We start from the raw sequence: 15,593 nt of genomic DNA, 5'->3' as shown, positions 1-15,593 counted from the left end.
CTCGTCTGAAGGTGAATAAACAAGTTTTTATTCATTCATTCATTCATTCATTATCTGTAGCCCTTATCCAGTTCAGGGTCGCAGTGGGTCCAGAGCCTACCTGGAATCATTGGGCGCAAGGCAGGAATACACCCTGGAGGGGGCGCCAGTCCTTCACAGGGTAACACAGACACTCACTCACACCTACGGACACTTTTGAGTCACCAATCCACCTACCAACGTGTGTTTTTTGGAACTGTGGTGGAGGAAACCGGAGCACCCGGAGGAAACCCACGCAGACACAGAGAGAACACACCACACTCCTCACAGACAGTCACCCGGAGGAAACCCACGCAGACACAGAGAGAACACACCACACTCCTCACAGACAGTCACCCGGAGGAAACCCACACAGACACAGGGAGAACACACCACACTCCTAACAGACAGTCACCCGGTGGAAACCCACGCAGACACAGGGAGAACACACCACGCTCCTCACAGACAGTCACCCGGAGGAAACCCACACAGACACAGGGAGAACACACCACACTCCTCACAGACAGTCACCCTTAGGAAACCCACACAGACACAGGGAGAACACACCACACTCCTCACAGACAGTCACCCGGAGGAAACCCACGCAGACACAGGGAGAACACACCACGCTCCTCACAGACAGTCACCCGGAGTGGGAATCGATTCCACAACCTCCACGTCCCTGGAGCTGTGTGACCGCGACACCTACCTGCTGCACCACCGTGCCGCCAAGAAGTTTAATACCTGTTTTGTAAAACATCTCCAGTGGGATTTTTTGATTGTACACACAGTGGTGTCTGATTTCTTTTGACATGGCAGTCTTTGTGAAGGGAGATTGGGGGGGGGGGCATTGTTTTTACAGCACTCATTGCTCACTAGCACCTAAACACAGAGTCTCAACATCTCACAAAGAGAGAGTTTAGTGTTCTTTTGAATCGATATCAGAGATACAAAGATATTATTTTATTTAATTACATTAATTATCAAAAATATTATTTTTACCACTAGGGGGCAGAAAGAGGATTCTGTATTTGCTGCTATGGATTACTAGACTAGAAATACCACACCCATACAAATTTGATGTGCAGTTTTAGGTGATAATATTAGGTCATATTCTCTTGTAAGTTCACTGTTTTCATTGTAATTAAGGGGTAGCTGTAGAGAAGACCCTCAGCCGGTTGTGTGTCAGCGCTGTTGGTGTTGAGCTGATGTAATGTGTGTCTAGATTTCAATGTGTTCAGGTTTCTGCTGCTCTCACGCTGACGGCCAACACCTGACGGCTCACAAATGCTGCCACCTGATACAAGAGAAACACCAACAGACACACCTGCAAGGGGAGTCCGGATACACACAGCATCACACCTTTCAGACAGACACACACACACACACACACACATTTTCCAAAGGTCAGTTTCAGTTGTCAAATTATATAGAAATGAAACCAGATCGATAAATAACTTTTTTTAACTTTTTATTTACCGTTTTAGCCTTTTTTTTATTATATTTACAGCATCTGTAAAATGATTTGTTACTGAATTTTAAAAGCCCCTTTTCTCTTTAAAATGACTTACGAATGAATAAAGTATGGAGCAGTGGAACGTCTCCAAAACTGCCTGGACAGAAATACTTTATTATTATTATTATTATTATTATTATTATTATTGCTTTCTCTTTCCTCACTCCTTTAAAATGCTGTTAGATTGAATTAAGACTGATTTATTTCAGTGCCATTTGTTCTTCGCCTAATGTCTGGCTGTGTGCAGAGTTCAGGACACTGAGTTTAACTCTGACCTTGTGACAGAGTCTACCTTACCCTCTGCTCCTCAGCTTTGAACCAAGCCCACAGTAATTAACATTAATTTTTAATTCAGCTCTGAAACTGACGCCCCGCTCTCTGTTACAGTCACCAGAATCCAGCTACTACCTGCAGGAAAGCACAGGGGGAGACGAGGTTCTGAAGACGGAAAACACTCTGCGGAGGTGAGTGGTGACTATCGACATATACACAGTTAGTAATTTCCTAAGTACTTTCAAATTGATATTATTTATTTATACATTTATATTATATACATTTGTTTAAATTCATTGCAGTTGTTTTTTATTTGTTGTTTTTACTTGCTCAGAACTGTAGTTGATTTTCACAGATAACATCCAATAAAGCCTTAACGGTGTCATACCTTTAACTCTAGACGTTTATAGGCCTTCATACGCACAGATCTATGACTAGTCAGGTATCTCCACCCCAGTGGCGGATGTTGGTCTTTCAAGGAGGGGAAGCTCAATTTCGGCCTCCATCATAAAATGTGTTGGTTTATTTATACGTAAATTCTACCCTCCTTTCCTTTTAAAGAAAATGATCTGTGACCCTGTCGTACCAACAAGGCGTCTTTTCCAGGGACTTGACTAGCAGATTCACTCATTTCGCTGTCAATCAAAAAGGGATTCAGCCTCAGAGAGATCATCCAATCATCATGCAGAAGTTGAGCGTCCGGGCCAGCCGAGGCCAGCCCACTGCCCCATAGACCCCCAGAGACGCTGAGCATCCGATGGGCGGGACAAAACCCAGCGTTTATCCAATGACTCGTCTCGTTTCGCTGCTTCGCTACTGAACTCTGTGGACGCTCAGCGTCCTCACTGTTTAAAGCACTGTGAAGCTGCGGGAATGACTGAGAGGAAAGCCGCGTCTTTATCAGAGATAAGAAGCTGATTCTGAACAAAAGTTGAGCGCGTTGTAGTGAATATTTATTCAATGACATGTCACACAACAGTATGTATTTGACCACTTTTTTGACATTTTAGGGGAAGCTGAGCTTCCCTTGCAGTCTTAGAGCAATCGCCTCTGCTCCACCCACCCCACTGCAGCTCAAACTTACTTGTGCTGTACCTCCTGCCTGTGCTGCACCTGCATCACCCCTTGCCTAGTCTCCCATTGCCATACCACTTAACATGGCCCAGAACTGTCTACTACTGCAGGAAAAGGACCAACAAGCATGCAGTTTTGGCATGATGGGTAGGAGGTGATTCACTTTGGACCAATACCAGAGCCAGTACAAAACGATACATGGAAGTGTCCGCTCATTGCTAAGCTGTTTTTTGTAAGAGGATGTGATCAGCTGCGTTCTGTATAAATGTCTTAATCCTAAACTCTCACCCTGATAGGAACTGCACGGGACCATGAGAGAAAAGTCTGCCCCCTGGTGTTGTGCTGACACCTCTCCATGGCTCTGAGCTGCACTCGTCTGGAGTGAAGGAGAGGAGGAATAAACAGACAGGGACATGGCTCAGCCGCAGGTAAAGTGTGTACAGTCAGTGAATTAAACGCGTCTTCAGGAGATTTTAATTTGTTCATTTCTCACTGATGTTAAAATACTCAACCCCCCCCCTTTTTTAAAAGCTAGGAACCAGCCGTCACGCCTCTGCTCTGAATACAGATCCAGCTCAGCACACCAATATTAATAGTTAATATTTTTCTCTCTGCGTGAGGCAGTCTGTCATTCCCACAGTGTTCAATTACCCACAAATCTGCCCCAGGGTCAGAGCCCGTCAAGGTCCATTGTATTAGAAATATACAGCACAATTCAGTTCTGCTCAAAATCAGAGACCAAACTTCATTTATAATATGTCATTTCCAGTCAAAACAACCAGGAAGTACATTACGTTAAATATATTACCTGACCTTTAAATGTAACGTGTTATTAAATTTCAGGAGATATTGCAGACGAGATTATATCTGTGATAACCATTTACATACAAACATTTCTCAAATGTAGAACCCATAATAGCCAAGCCAAGCTCTGACATTTCTCACCAAAACTGCACTTTAATGATTCCGCAATTTCCTTTGGAACCTATAAAGGGTCCGTCTTCCAGAAAATCTTGCTGTACTCTTCAGAGCTGAATGCATCCACTACTGCCTGTGTCCATCCTTCCATGTGTAAAAGAACAGTCCAATGCTGTGGGTCTGAAAGGATGTGGAGCTGGAGGGAATATCCACTGTTGTGAGAAAAGGAAATAGACACAAAAGAAGAACTATGAAACTGTTGAGGTTTCTAAAAACATTGGGCTGACCGATCCAGACCGCCCACATGTTATAAACTTCCAAAAAGTGTAGAACCAATTTGTGAGAAATTAAAAGTGCATCTCCTGAGGAGAACAGAAGCTGAAGTGAATGACTATCGTTTTCTCTTTCCCCAGCAGGGGGCACCTCACCAACATATCCCCACCATCAACCCACCTCACCCCTCATCACTTCTCCACGCAAGCCGTCCTCCACACATAGCTCCGCCTCCTTTTGCAGCCCCAACTCTCCCCATAGCTCCGCCTCCTTTTGCAGCCCCAACTCTCCCTATAGCTCCGCCTCATTTTGCCCCTCCAGCTCCACCCACCGCCCCACATGCTTTTGCTGCCCAAGTTCTTACAACCCCACACTTTTTTGCTGCCCCACCCACAGATCCGCCTCCTTTTGCTGCCCCCATACTCCCCAAAGCTTCTCCTCCTTTGGATGCCCCTACACTTCCCACAGCCCCACCCCCACACCTAGCCCTGTCTTCTTTTGATGCTCCTTCTCCAACAGCCCCGCCTTCCTTCTCTGCCCTATCTCATCCCTCAGCCACACATCATCACATAGCTCCACCTCCTTTTGCTGCCCCACCTCCTCCCACAGCCACACCTCTTCTCACAGTCCCTTCTCTGGCTGTTATATCAACCTCTGGACCAGCATTTCTGACCCCACCTCCAACCTCCATTTCCCAGAATTCCTCTGGCCTAGCTCAGATGCCCATCCTCCTTAGTCTGCATGACTCAAGAACAGGGTTTAGTTCCCTCCCATTCCCGTACTCAGGCTCCGCCATCTGTCCCCTACCCCCACATCTTCAGAGCCACCCTCAGGTATCAGGTGTGTATGGCCCCACCCCTGAGAGTGCGCCGACACTTTCACCCGACCTCCCGACTGCGCCCCGTCCACCTCGGAGCAGTGAGACTGAGCCGAAACCTCAGGGGGATGTGTTTACAGCAGAACCCTCATCTCCAGCAGGGGGAGCCACCCTCTTTAAAAACTCGCCTGAGGAACAGTCAGGTAAACAACAACACTATTCATTTAGACGCAAACTACTTTATGGACCCGGCTTGTAACTAACTCACTCACACACTTATTCACTCACTCACTCCTTCACTCACTCACATTTAACACAGTGCTCCACAATTTGATTCACAACATTTGATTTGTGTCCTTGTTTAAAGTAGCGATTTCTTATTTTCTCCAGTGATTCTTATTCATGTTCTGAAACATATTCTGACACTGACACCTAGTGGCCAGGATGTGTCAGAGATTTTGTAGCAAATAAATTGCTTCTGTATAATTCATGGATACAGAACAGTGCCCTCTGAGAGTTGAACACTGATTGGTTTTGTTCTCAGATGTTCCCGCTCAGCCGAGATGTTGCCCTCGTGTGGCGCTAGTGTCAGCTCTGATCTTCATCTCCATCACCGTCATCGTCGCCGTCGCTTTAATAGGTCTATAACCCACTCCTTTACAACAGAACAGGTGTAACAGGTTTCATAGAAGACACCGTTAATAACATCTCTCCATTTTCTCCTCTTTAGTGAAGTTTGTGTGTTTTCCAACCAAACTGCAAGACAATGGCGCCCCCTGTGATTACAAAGGGAACTGCAGTTTCACCCCAGCCCCGTCCTTCACCTCAGAGAAGGGTCCTGTTGATCTGTCTCTCAACATTTCATCAGGTACATCACGGTTCTGGAGATCACGTCCAGATGTTGAACCATCACTGCTTTTATATTTTGAACAGCGTTCTAGGCTCCTGGTGTATTCACACCCGTCTGTAACCGTGTGTGTGTTTCAGACTGTGTCCCAGCTGGGAAGTGGGGTGCGGAGCGGATTGTTGGGGGGTCAGTGGCAGGGGAGGGGCAGTGGGGGTGGCAGGCCAGTCTGCGATGGAAGGGGCAGCATGTGTGTGGGGGGGCGATTATAAACTCCCGCTGGATCATCACTGCTGCACACTGCTTTGTAGAGTAAAGACACACACACACACAATTTTATACAACACATGTCACCAAATATAAAAGATATCTGTAAAATGACTCCCACCCCTCACTGTGTGTCAGGTTTCATATGCTGCTGGAGTCTGAGTGGCAGGTTGTGATCGACACGGTCGTACTGACTCAGGGAAGACACTACAACACCCTGCAGATCCACCCCCACCCCAAATTCTCAGAGAACGACAACGACTACGACCTGGGCCTTCTGCTCACTGAGACGGAGATGAAGTTTGTGGGTGAGACTGGAATACAAAGTTACATTCACTGGATACCTATGACCGGTTATAGATTTACACTCATTTCAGTATCTGGTAAAACATTTGCAGGGTTTATTTATCCATAAAAACAGATGACAGCTCATATTCTAGGGTTAATAGTGAGTGGGAGGACACCTGTCAAAGTCACTGGGCATTCAAGCTTTGTTCACGTAACTTCACTTAAATTCCAGTGAAAGAGTGTGTGTGTGCATGTTTGTGTGTGTGTGTGTTTTGTAGATGCCGTGCGGCCGGTGTGTTTACCAAGTTCTAAACAGCCGTTTCCGGCTGGTACCTGGTGTTGGGTGACAGGCTGGGGATACACACGAGAAGGAGGTAACACACACAAACATCACACACATCTAACTTCATTTACATTTACAAACATAAACACTGTAAAAAACATGCTAATGTTAGTGTTAATGCTCAGTCTCAGAGCTTTTCTTCACAGGTACGGTATCTCCAGAGCTGAGGCAGGCACGGGTGCAGGTGATCGATCAGTCTGTGTGCTCCGCTCCCTCCGTTTACGGCCCCTACCTGTCTCCCAGAATGCTCTGCGCCGGGAGCATGGAAGGAGGGGTGGACTCTTGTCAGGTAACGCAGAGTGTCTATATCTCTATTTCATTTCCTTGTGTTTTGTCTGATATGTGAGAATCTTCTCTTTCTGTGTGTGTATGTGTGTGTGTGTGTGTGTGTGTGTGTGCAGGGCGACAGCGGGGGTCCTCTGGTGTGTGAGACAGGCGATGGACAGTGGAGACTGGCAGGTGTGGTCAGTTGGGGCGAAGGCTGTGGTAGACCCAACAAACCGGGTGTTTACACTCGCGTCTCTCAGCTGCTACAGTGGATAAAACAGTACATACAGGTGCCGCACCAATACCAACAAGAACAGAACAAGTACAGGCATTTACAGCACCGACACAAGTCCACGACAACTGCCACAATGCACTTAGCCTATCAGGACCTTGTCTGGTTCTGGTTGGAGCACAGCAGGTTACTTCCATGAAAACGGAGAAATGCCTAGAGAAATGCCCACATTGTGAGCAGAGGCATGCGAAAATAAGAAAAGGGCGCAATGAGGCTTTGTGCAGAGCTTTTTTCTCCTGCAAACTCCACATTTTTACTGAATATTGGCTGATCACACACAGACATGTGACATGTGATGCAACCCAGGATTTCCCAGGATTTATAACTGAATGCAGTCCTCCCACATCCATTGCTAACTGATTAAAACATTTTCCTGCACCTTAGTTATCATATAAATTTCTAGATGCCCCCCATGTTCATGGCTATGGCCTTGGTACAATATGTTGTGTATGTAAGTAAGTTTTATATAACCCTAAAGAACCTTTAGAAGAGTGTATGTATATACAGATATAACCCGAAATAAAGGTTTAATCTCTGTGTGTTTCAGGACGACTCAGGGAGATCAGATGGAGATCTGACAGACAACACTGCATGAAACACTCTCATCAGTTTAGTTTTTTTAAACTAAAACTCGTCATATAAAATGCTTTTGTTTCACTGATATTTTATTATACATTTATTATTAATATTTAATATGTCACTGTTTATAAACCGTGTTGAGTTTTTACCACAAACACATAGGTACAGATGTGTAAGAACTGATTTAATTATAAAAGTCAGAGGAATGTGTTTTCAGTCACGTACGCTGGGGTTTGTCACCTTTCTCCAACATTGTAATAAAACTCTTCTCAACACACCACACCCTGTCTGTTTTTATGTTTTATGTCACTCTCATGGAGTTCAGTTTGTTTTACTTACTGCTTACTTTTTTGCACCAATACCCTAATTTTAGACATAGCTAGCAACCACTGTCACACTCCACCACACTCTTTCAAACCTTTGCTAGCTAGCGGGCTTTGAGGAGAACACTAACTGCCCTGTTATATCAGCTCTAAACGCTTAGAGAAGAACACTGAGGAGGGCTACCAACTGCCATTTCTGTTACATCAGCTAATCTTTGAGCTAACAATTATCAATGCAGGCGAGTGAGAGAGAAATAACAATTGTGTTATTAGCTACAAGCTAATATAACCATAGATGGACCGTTTCTGTGAGCATTTGGTGGCATTAGCCAACATTAGTGAGTGTCAATGTTGGTGTTGGGTGATTAGTTCTGGATTATGAACACGGTTCACCCTTGACTCCGAAATTTTGGACAGATACACTGCTCCATTGCTTCACATTCCGAGGCTAAGTGCTCCATAGCACCCAGTTCATTTTAAACGCAATGTCCACATTAGTTGCAGCTTCTCAACGCCAGGTGGCAGTAGATGAAATAGTCGACCGTCACAAAAACAGCAAAACAAAACATATTCAATGCGAAACAAACTGACGGCAACAGGGTCTTTTTTATTATTGCGTACACAAGAACAGCACATAATACTGAGGTCACGGGTCTACGGATTTGAAGAAAAATGTACAGAAATAATAGTAATATATTTTTAAGCAAACACTAAAATAAAATAAATAAATAAAAAATGAGCAATGAAATAACTATCAAGAGTTCAGATCTGTGGTTTGTGAGGATATGGGGGGGTCAGTGACGTCACTGAGAAAGGCACTGAAGATTACACAACAACAAAAATACAACGGGCACGCGCCGAGAACAGCGCATAGTCACGCCTTCGCCGCACGTACGACACAGGTAACTAGGTACGGACCCGGTCGCTGCTATTTGAACCGGTTTGGTGTGTTTAGAGCTCGTCTTTTTTTGTTGTTCTCTGTGACCTGATCTGATAATGGGTATGCGTTCGACTGCGCGCGGACTTAAAGCCGCATTGACCACCTTTAACTGCAGATACACTGGACTGAGAACATACTGCGCGCGCATGGAGACCAAAGGGTTGCTGTTCCGACAGGTGAGTTACTCACTGTTACGTAGCTGTCACGGGGGGGTTCTCTTTCTCAGGAGTTTTCTCAACAGCTTCCTTCAGGCGCCTGCGGTTTTTAATACTTTTAAGGCTCTAGTGGAATCCTCTTTTGGAATCTTCCGTTCCACCTTAAATAATGCCACTTGAGGCTGAGCTTGTCCAACTATTGTAATGTTCTCTTCCACCTTAAACAGTTTGTACAACAGTTTGGTTCTTTAAGGACGTTGTGTAGTACTTAAATTGTGCAGTATTTACATATAAACAACAGGAAATAGTTTGCTTCCTAGTTTATTGTTTTGTCCCGTTCCACCTTAAATAGTCCAGCATTCATAACAAGACAGCTGGGACTGAATGGTGCAGCACCTTTCGGTTCTACCTTAAGTTGTGGTGCATTGTCGTTCTGATCACTGTCATTTTTTCTGAGGCGCTTGAATGTATCAGCTGCAGCATTTAAGGTGGAATGGAAAGTTCGGAACAGTGGCTGTGGAAGAAGAATGTAAGAGCTGTGTAACTGAAATACCGTTGACCGTGACACGTTGAGTAAAGGAGAAGTGAAAAGATATTTAGATGAGAACTAAAAAGTTACTTAAGTAAGAATTGTTTAAGACTTTATTCGCCAATACTCTTAAGCAGAAGTGAAAGGGTGAGAGTATGAAGTGTAAATCAGTCTGAAGATAATGAAATTCATTGATTTAATGAGTTAATGCTGTCCTCCTGTGATATTCAAGGTGTACGTGATCTGCAGTTCTGTAAAGTAGGGTCTTACTCTATAGAACCTTGCTGTGTTTATGCGGTGAAGGCCAGCTCCTTTCGAATTTTAAAATTCCTCTCTAATTGAGTGTTTGTGACGTAAGCAGAAAGATTTTGGAGACAGGAGGAGGACACAGTGTGTTTAGCTGACTCACTGTGACTTTGTGTGAGTGGGTGTGGTGTTTTGTGTTAGAGATTCAGTGCAGTACATACCCCTGATATCTGGCTTACTGTGTGTGTGTGTGTGTGTGTGTGTGTAGTTGTTTGAGCATGAGAGCAGTACATATTCCTACCTTCTGGCCGATGCAGAGAGTCGTGAAGCTGTGCTGATTGACCCAGTGCTGGAGACAGTGGATAGAGACCTCAAACTCATAGAAGAACTTGGACTCAAACTTAAAGTCACGGGTAAACACTGATGAAAGCACACTTTTCCCCTGTTCAACACCTCCACCCTGCCCCAGGCCCTGAGATATTTTCAGAGTCTGAGGTCAGTTTCAGGCCCCAAAGCCGTCCTTCTGTAAAAATAGTGTTACTCAGATAAAAGTAGAAGAACCGTTCCAAAAATGCTCCTTAAGTCTTTAGGGAGGGTGCTGTGGTCAGTGGAGCTTCTCAGAACGTCAAACATCTATCAGCACAGGTGCTGATTACTCACGTGTCTCGTACTTAAAGGGTTAAAGCCAGCTAAAATGTATGAAGTGATAAGCGTACTTTGAACGGAATCTGCACTGTTTAACCAAAGCCTCTGCAAACAAAATTGGGGCAGTGTGCAAAATGTAAATAAAAACAGAATGCAATGATGTGCCACACTATATTTAATTGGAAACAATACAAAGCCAACAATTCAGAATTTATTTCTTTTTTTAATTTCATTTTTATTTCTTTGTTTGTTTGCCCATTTTGAATTAATGCCAGCAACAATTTACAAAAAATAAAAATAAAAAATGGGGCAGGGACCAAAAGACTGGTTGTGTAAAGCTACAAAAGATAAGAGGTTATTTAACAACAAATCAGTGAAATAACTGCGTTTAAAAAAAAAATAGAGGCTCTCAGAGAGGTTTTCAGATGTAAAGAATAAAATGTCTCAACTTAGAATAGTAAAGAACCTATAGCACAAAAATATCCTTAAAATATTCAGAGAATGAGCAACGTTATTTTTTTTTTTAATGGGTTTTGAGCATAAAATATTTTACAGAACATTTTATTAAATATCTTTAATTCACAAAGTTGTTTAACACATCACTAACTGATATGAAACAATAAGTCAACAAACACTGACTGGACTATTTACATAAAGTGTATTATAAAGCGTATTGTAATGTTTACTTGAGCCACACAGCCATTCTCACAGTGTAGTACCATACCGGAAGCGTAGGGGGCGGTATTTATATATAAATGATGCGCATTGATATGATGATTATTATGTTTTTTGTTTGTTTTATTCTTTAGCGAATACTCACTGTCATGCGGACCATATCACGGGGAGTGGGCTCCTCAAACAGAAAGTGTTTGGGCTGAAGAGCGCCATCTCTGTGCACAGTGGAGCTTCTGCAGACATCCTGTTTTCAGAGGGAGACTCCATCAAATTCGGGAGACATGTATGACACATTAATTATACCCATAATGATATCTATATAAACCAGACCCGAGATGTTCCCGTATACTTTGTTTATTTATGTTTATTACGGCTTTTGCCCCTGTTCCCCCAGAAACTGCTGGTGAGGGAGACCCCGGGACACACCGATGGCTGTGTGACGTTTGTGTTGGGAGACCAGTCGATGGCCTTCACCGGTGACGCCCTGCTGATCCGTGGCTGTGGCAGAACCGACTTCCAGCAGGGTAACAGACCACTGATATTAATTAATTTATTAATTATCTGTAACTGCTTGACCCGGTTCAGGGTCCGGAGCCTACCTGGGATCATTGGGCGCAAGGCAGGAACTCTCCCTGGAGTGAAAAGCAGTGATACTACTATTGAATGACTGTTTGATTGAACTGTGATTGTCTGGTTGTGTTGTTGTAATTCTCCAGTCCACCACTAGAGGTGAGTAACGTACTGCGATTGAAGCCCAGTCTTTATTTCTGTTTTCAGGCTGCTCCAAGAAACTCTACGAATCTATTCATCAGAAGATCTTCAGTCTTCCAGGAAACTGCCTCATTTATCCCGCTCACGACTACAAGGGTCCGTCCAAATACTTCCACAGCCCCGCGCAAAAGTTTACACACCCTGGCACCAACGGACCATAAGTGACACATCACTAATACACGTCTCACACACACTCACACTTTGTTTACTGGGTTAAAGAGGGGTTAAACCTGCTACAGTTAAACTAAGAATAATAGAAACTAAGAATGTTCCTTATCTGCTTGAACAGGTCGGTGTGTCCAGCGGTGTGTAAACATGTGCACGGTGGCTGTCGTTTTCATGTGTTTGTTAATTGAGTCATACAGTCCCTCAGAGCATTATTAAAGTGTATTTATTTATTATTTCTTGTTCTCGGAGCAGGACAGACCGTGTCCACTGTGGACGAGGAAAAGAAATTTAATCCTCGAGTCACCAAATCCCTGGAGGAGTTCACAAAGATCATGGACAATTTAAATCTGCCCAAACCGACCAAAATAGGTAAAAAAAAGTGTTTTATTTTGTTAGAATCTGTCTTAAAAATAATAACTCTGGGTCAACGATGACAGAAAATATCATTAAAATTAATTTGAACTCGGAGCAGTTCTCTTAATCAAATCTAATCTAAATAAATTGAAATCTTAATAAAATATAAGATGAAAGTAAATGAGATATAGGGAGCAATACTGAGTATTTGGATTGAATTAGTGTTTTTTTAAAGGCTAAGCAGCAGCGATATGAAAGTGTCAAACAAATAAATACAGTGGTTGAGTTCCTAACTTGTGTTTATTGATCGTCAGAAAACATGTTATTTCTTACTAATTGAAGGAATAAAGTTTAAAAGACCGTTGTCCCCCCCCAACGGTGTTGGGAAACTCTAATAGGCGTCTTGCCTGTGACGTAGATGGTGGACAACAACTCTAGAAGCTGCACTTAATTTAATGCAAAATGACGAAAAGGTGTGTTGTTTTTGGCTGCAATCATTCAATGTACAGTGGGACATCTGTGAACAAATGGCCCAAAGATCCCAAAATATCCAGAAAATGGACTAAATTTGCCCACTTTAAACGGGCACTTTGGAAAGGACCATCCGCTCACTCCGTTATCTGTAGCTCATTTCACTGGCGCTTTTCCAACAATATGGGCATGTAAGGACACCAACGAAAGGTGTTCAAGAGCCTCTGTAACATGGAGGTAAACAGGGTGAGGACACTCACTTCGCCTGTTTTAGTTGGTGTTAGTTAACGTTAGCTTGACTCGCTAAACTCGGTGGCTCAGATTATACTCGGCTACGTAGCTGCATTACGGAGGTTTATAGTGTCGGATGAATTCGAGTTCGACTTCGATCACATTTACAAGAATAACGGTACCTCTACATTTGAGTTTAGCTTATTGCTAGGCTATTGTCATGAATAATGTTGGTTATTTAGCTAGATACTGTCATAACAGTCAGTCATAACGGTGTTTTACCGCGGCGTTGTTCAGCTGTTGTCCACCAGTGACGTCACGGTCGCGTTCAAGAATTTCCGTAGCGAGTTCGGGTTTTTCTGTCAATTTATTGTCAGAAATTGTCAGAAATTGTCAGTTTTAAAGCAAATTAAGCTGCTATTTTCATTTTAATTCATACTTATATATGTCAGTCACTAAAATAATGTGGAATATTCATGGAGGTCCATTAAGTGGTGCTTAGCCTTTAATAAAAAATGAAATACGTTTGGATGCAGTTTGATTTATTGTTTTCAATTGTTTCTGTTTTTTTCATGAATAAACCAAATGAAATGCTCCATTTGGAGTTCTCCATTGATTCTGTTAGCAGTAAATCAAGTCTATGCCTTCTCCTGTGATTTTTATATAGTACAGTTGTAGAAGGTGTTATGGTTTGGACCTATGTTTTGTTTGTGGACTAATTTCTGAAATGATTTGCTCGGTTTTGTGTTTGTTTACAGACGTTGCGGTGCCTGCGAACCTGGTGTGTGGACTTCACGAAATTTAAAGCCTTTAATCATGGGACACAAAGCTTGAACCATTTTAAAAGGAATTACAGAACAATATTTTTAACGTGAATATTAATAATGTGTTAACCCCTTCAGTGCTTCACTGTACCTTCAGCTCGGAATGAAGAGCCTAAAGAAATGTAAAAGAAAAGTGCTCTTATTAAAATAACGTGGTTAAACCACGGTTTGGCTTCTTTTTTTTTTTCTTCCTATTGGATGGGCTTGACTTTGGGTTTAAGTTATCTAGCTAAAAAGAAATCCTGTTTTGTGGAATGCCCCCCAGGTTTCACCCAAACTTTATTAACACACTCACACTGTGGGGACTTGTATTCTGTGTATGGATACCACTCAAGTCCCCACAGCGTAATAATAGGCTAGTAGTAATTATGGTTAAGGATGGGGTAAGTCTGCAATAAATGAATGTAAGTCAATGTAATGTCCCCACAATACATGGAAACTAATTTTGTGAGTGTGTGTGTGTTTCAGCTGTTGCCAAATAGGCAGTGTAGGAAAAAACCACGTCACACAACATTTGCAAGTAAAATCTCACACACATACACACACACACACTGATCTGCACATACCTCATCCAAATCACATCCTTGTTTTACAACGCTCCCAGAAAGAGAAAGGCAATGAATAAATCTATATACATTTTCCAAATTTATTTTTTTGAATTTATTGTTGTTTAAAAGCTCCACCATCAGACTCTCGTAGCTAAATGCAATCAGATCCTCACAGATATGTTCCCACATGAGTCATGAGAGTAACAAATACCTGTAATTTCACACACCTCTGAATTAATGGTGCCCTTAAGACTGACATAAATGAGCTCTGTTCTGATTCATTCAAACACACATTGCTCCTGAACTGGGTGAGGCTACACTGCTATATGACGAAGAGGTGGATATATGTAAATTAATTGTGACGTCACAGAAGCAGTGTTGTGTACAGACTGAGGCACTGGAGGATCAACAGTCCCCAGTTCTACATCACAGCTGTGTGTTTGTGATAATTGGGGTGTATTTGCTCTTTAAGGACGCGGAGGAACAGGGAAATTGCTACTTCCTCTGAACTGAAAGTCTACAGTGTTGACTTTGTTCCTTCAGACTGGCTCTCTACAGGAGTTTTTGTTTCTTTTTTAACCTCACCTGTACTCTCAGGTGTGCAGCAGGTTTTGGGGCGTGGCTTAGCGCAGACGAGCACCTGCTGTCTATTCAGGGTCTTCTCTTTCATTTCAGGAACACTGAATAAAGAACACACTGACAGTTCACTGCCCTCAGGCTTTCTTTAACACAACAAAGCTGTTTGTTTGTGTGTGTGTGGGTAAAAGTCAGACAGATCCAGGGTCAGTTTACAGAGGGTCAGAGAGCAACAAAACCCCACAAACAACTAAATCACTTTTAAGACCCTCTCTTTGTTTCCAGTGTGTGTTCAAAGGGAGAGAAAAAGGAAAGAAAAGAACAATAAAGAGGCCAGCTGCTCATCCAGTATCAGCGAATTACTCCCT

General features: G+C 43.0%; 2 protein-coding genes and 1 long non-coding RNA gene across 3 annotated transcripts; all 3 read left to right on the top strand.

Annotated features, from left to right (window-relative positions):
- The first annotated feature begins 471 nt into the window (after positions 1-471).
- On the top strand, positions 472-4,379 carry LOC136669284 (uncharacterized). Its single transcript, XR_010795602.1, has 3 exons — positions 472-1,998; positions 3,178-3,309; positions 4,213-4,379. It is a non-coding gene; the product is annotated as an uncharacterized lncRNA (long non-coding RNA).
- Positions 4,380-4,623: 244 nt separating this feature from the next.
- On the top strand, positions 4,624-7,989 carry LOC136705503 (tryptase gamma-like). The gene is made up of 9 exons (XM_066679115.1): positions 4,624-5,092; positions 5,434-5,529; positions 5,620-5,757; positions 5,877-6,045; positions 6,139-6,308; positions 6,567-6,662; positions 6,778-6,920; positions 7,033-7,188; positions 7,738-7,989. The coding sequence occupies exons 1-9, from the start codon at positions 4,792-4,794 to the stop codon at positions 7,783-7,785; spliced, it is 1,317 nt and encodes a 438-aa protein (XP_066535212.1). The 5' UTR covers positions 4,624-4,791; the 3' UTR covers positions 7,786-7,989.
- A 931-nt stretch (positions 7,990-8,920) lies between these two features.
- Positions 8,921-14,273, top strand: ethe1 (ETHE1 persulfide dioxygenase). The gene is made up of 7 exons (XM_066677003.1): positions 8,921-9,208; positions 10,231-10,375; positions 11,417-11,565; positions 11,677-11,806; positions 12,060-12,149; positions 12,474-12,590; positions 14,036-14,273. Exons 1-7 carry the CDS (start codon positions 9,089-9,091, stop codon positions 14,080-14,082), a joined length of 798 nt encoding a protein of 265 aa, XP_066533100.1. The 5' UTR covers positions 8,921-9,088; the 3' UTR covers positions 14,083-14,273.
- Positions 14,274-15,593: the final 1,320 nt, after the last annotated feature.

The sequence above is a fragment of the Hoplias malabaricus genome, chromosome 1 (assembly GCF_029633855.1).
Source record: "Hoplias malabaricus isolate fHopMal1 chromosome 1, fHopMal1.hap1, whole genome shotgun sequence".
In the NCBI taxonomy this organism is placed as follows: Eukaryota; Metazoa; Chordata; class Actinopteri; order Characiformes; family Erythrinidae; genus Hoplias; species Hoplias malabaricus.
This window is presented reverse-complemented; position numbering and strand designations above follow the sequence as displayed.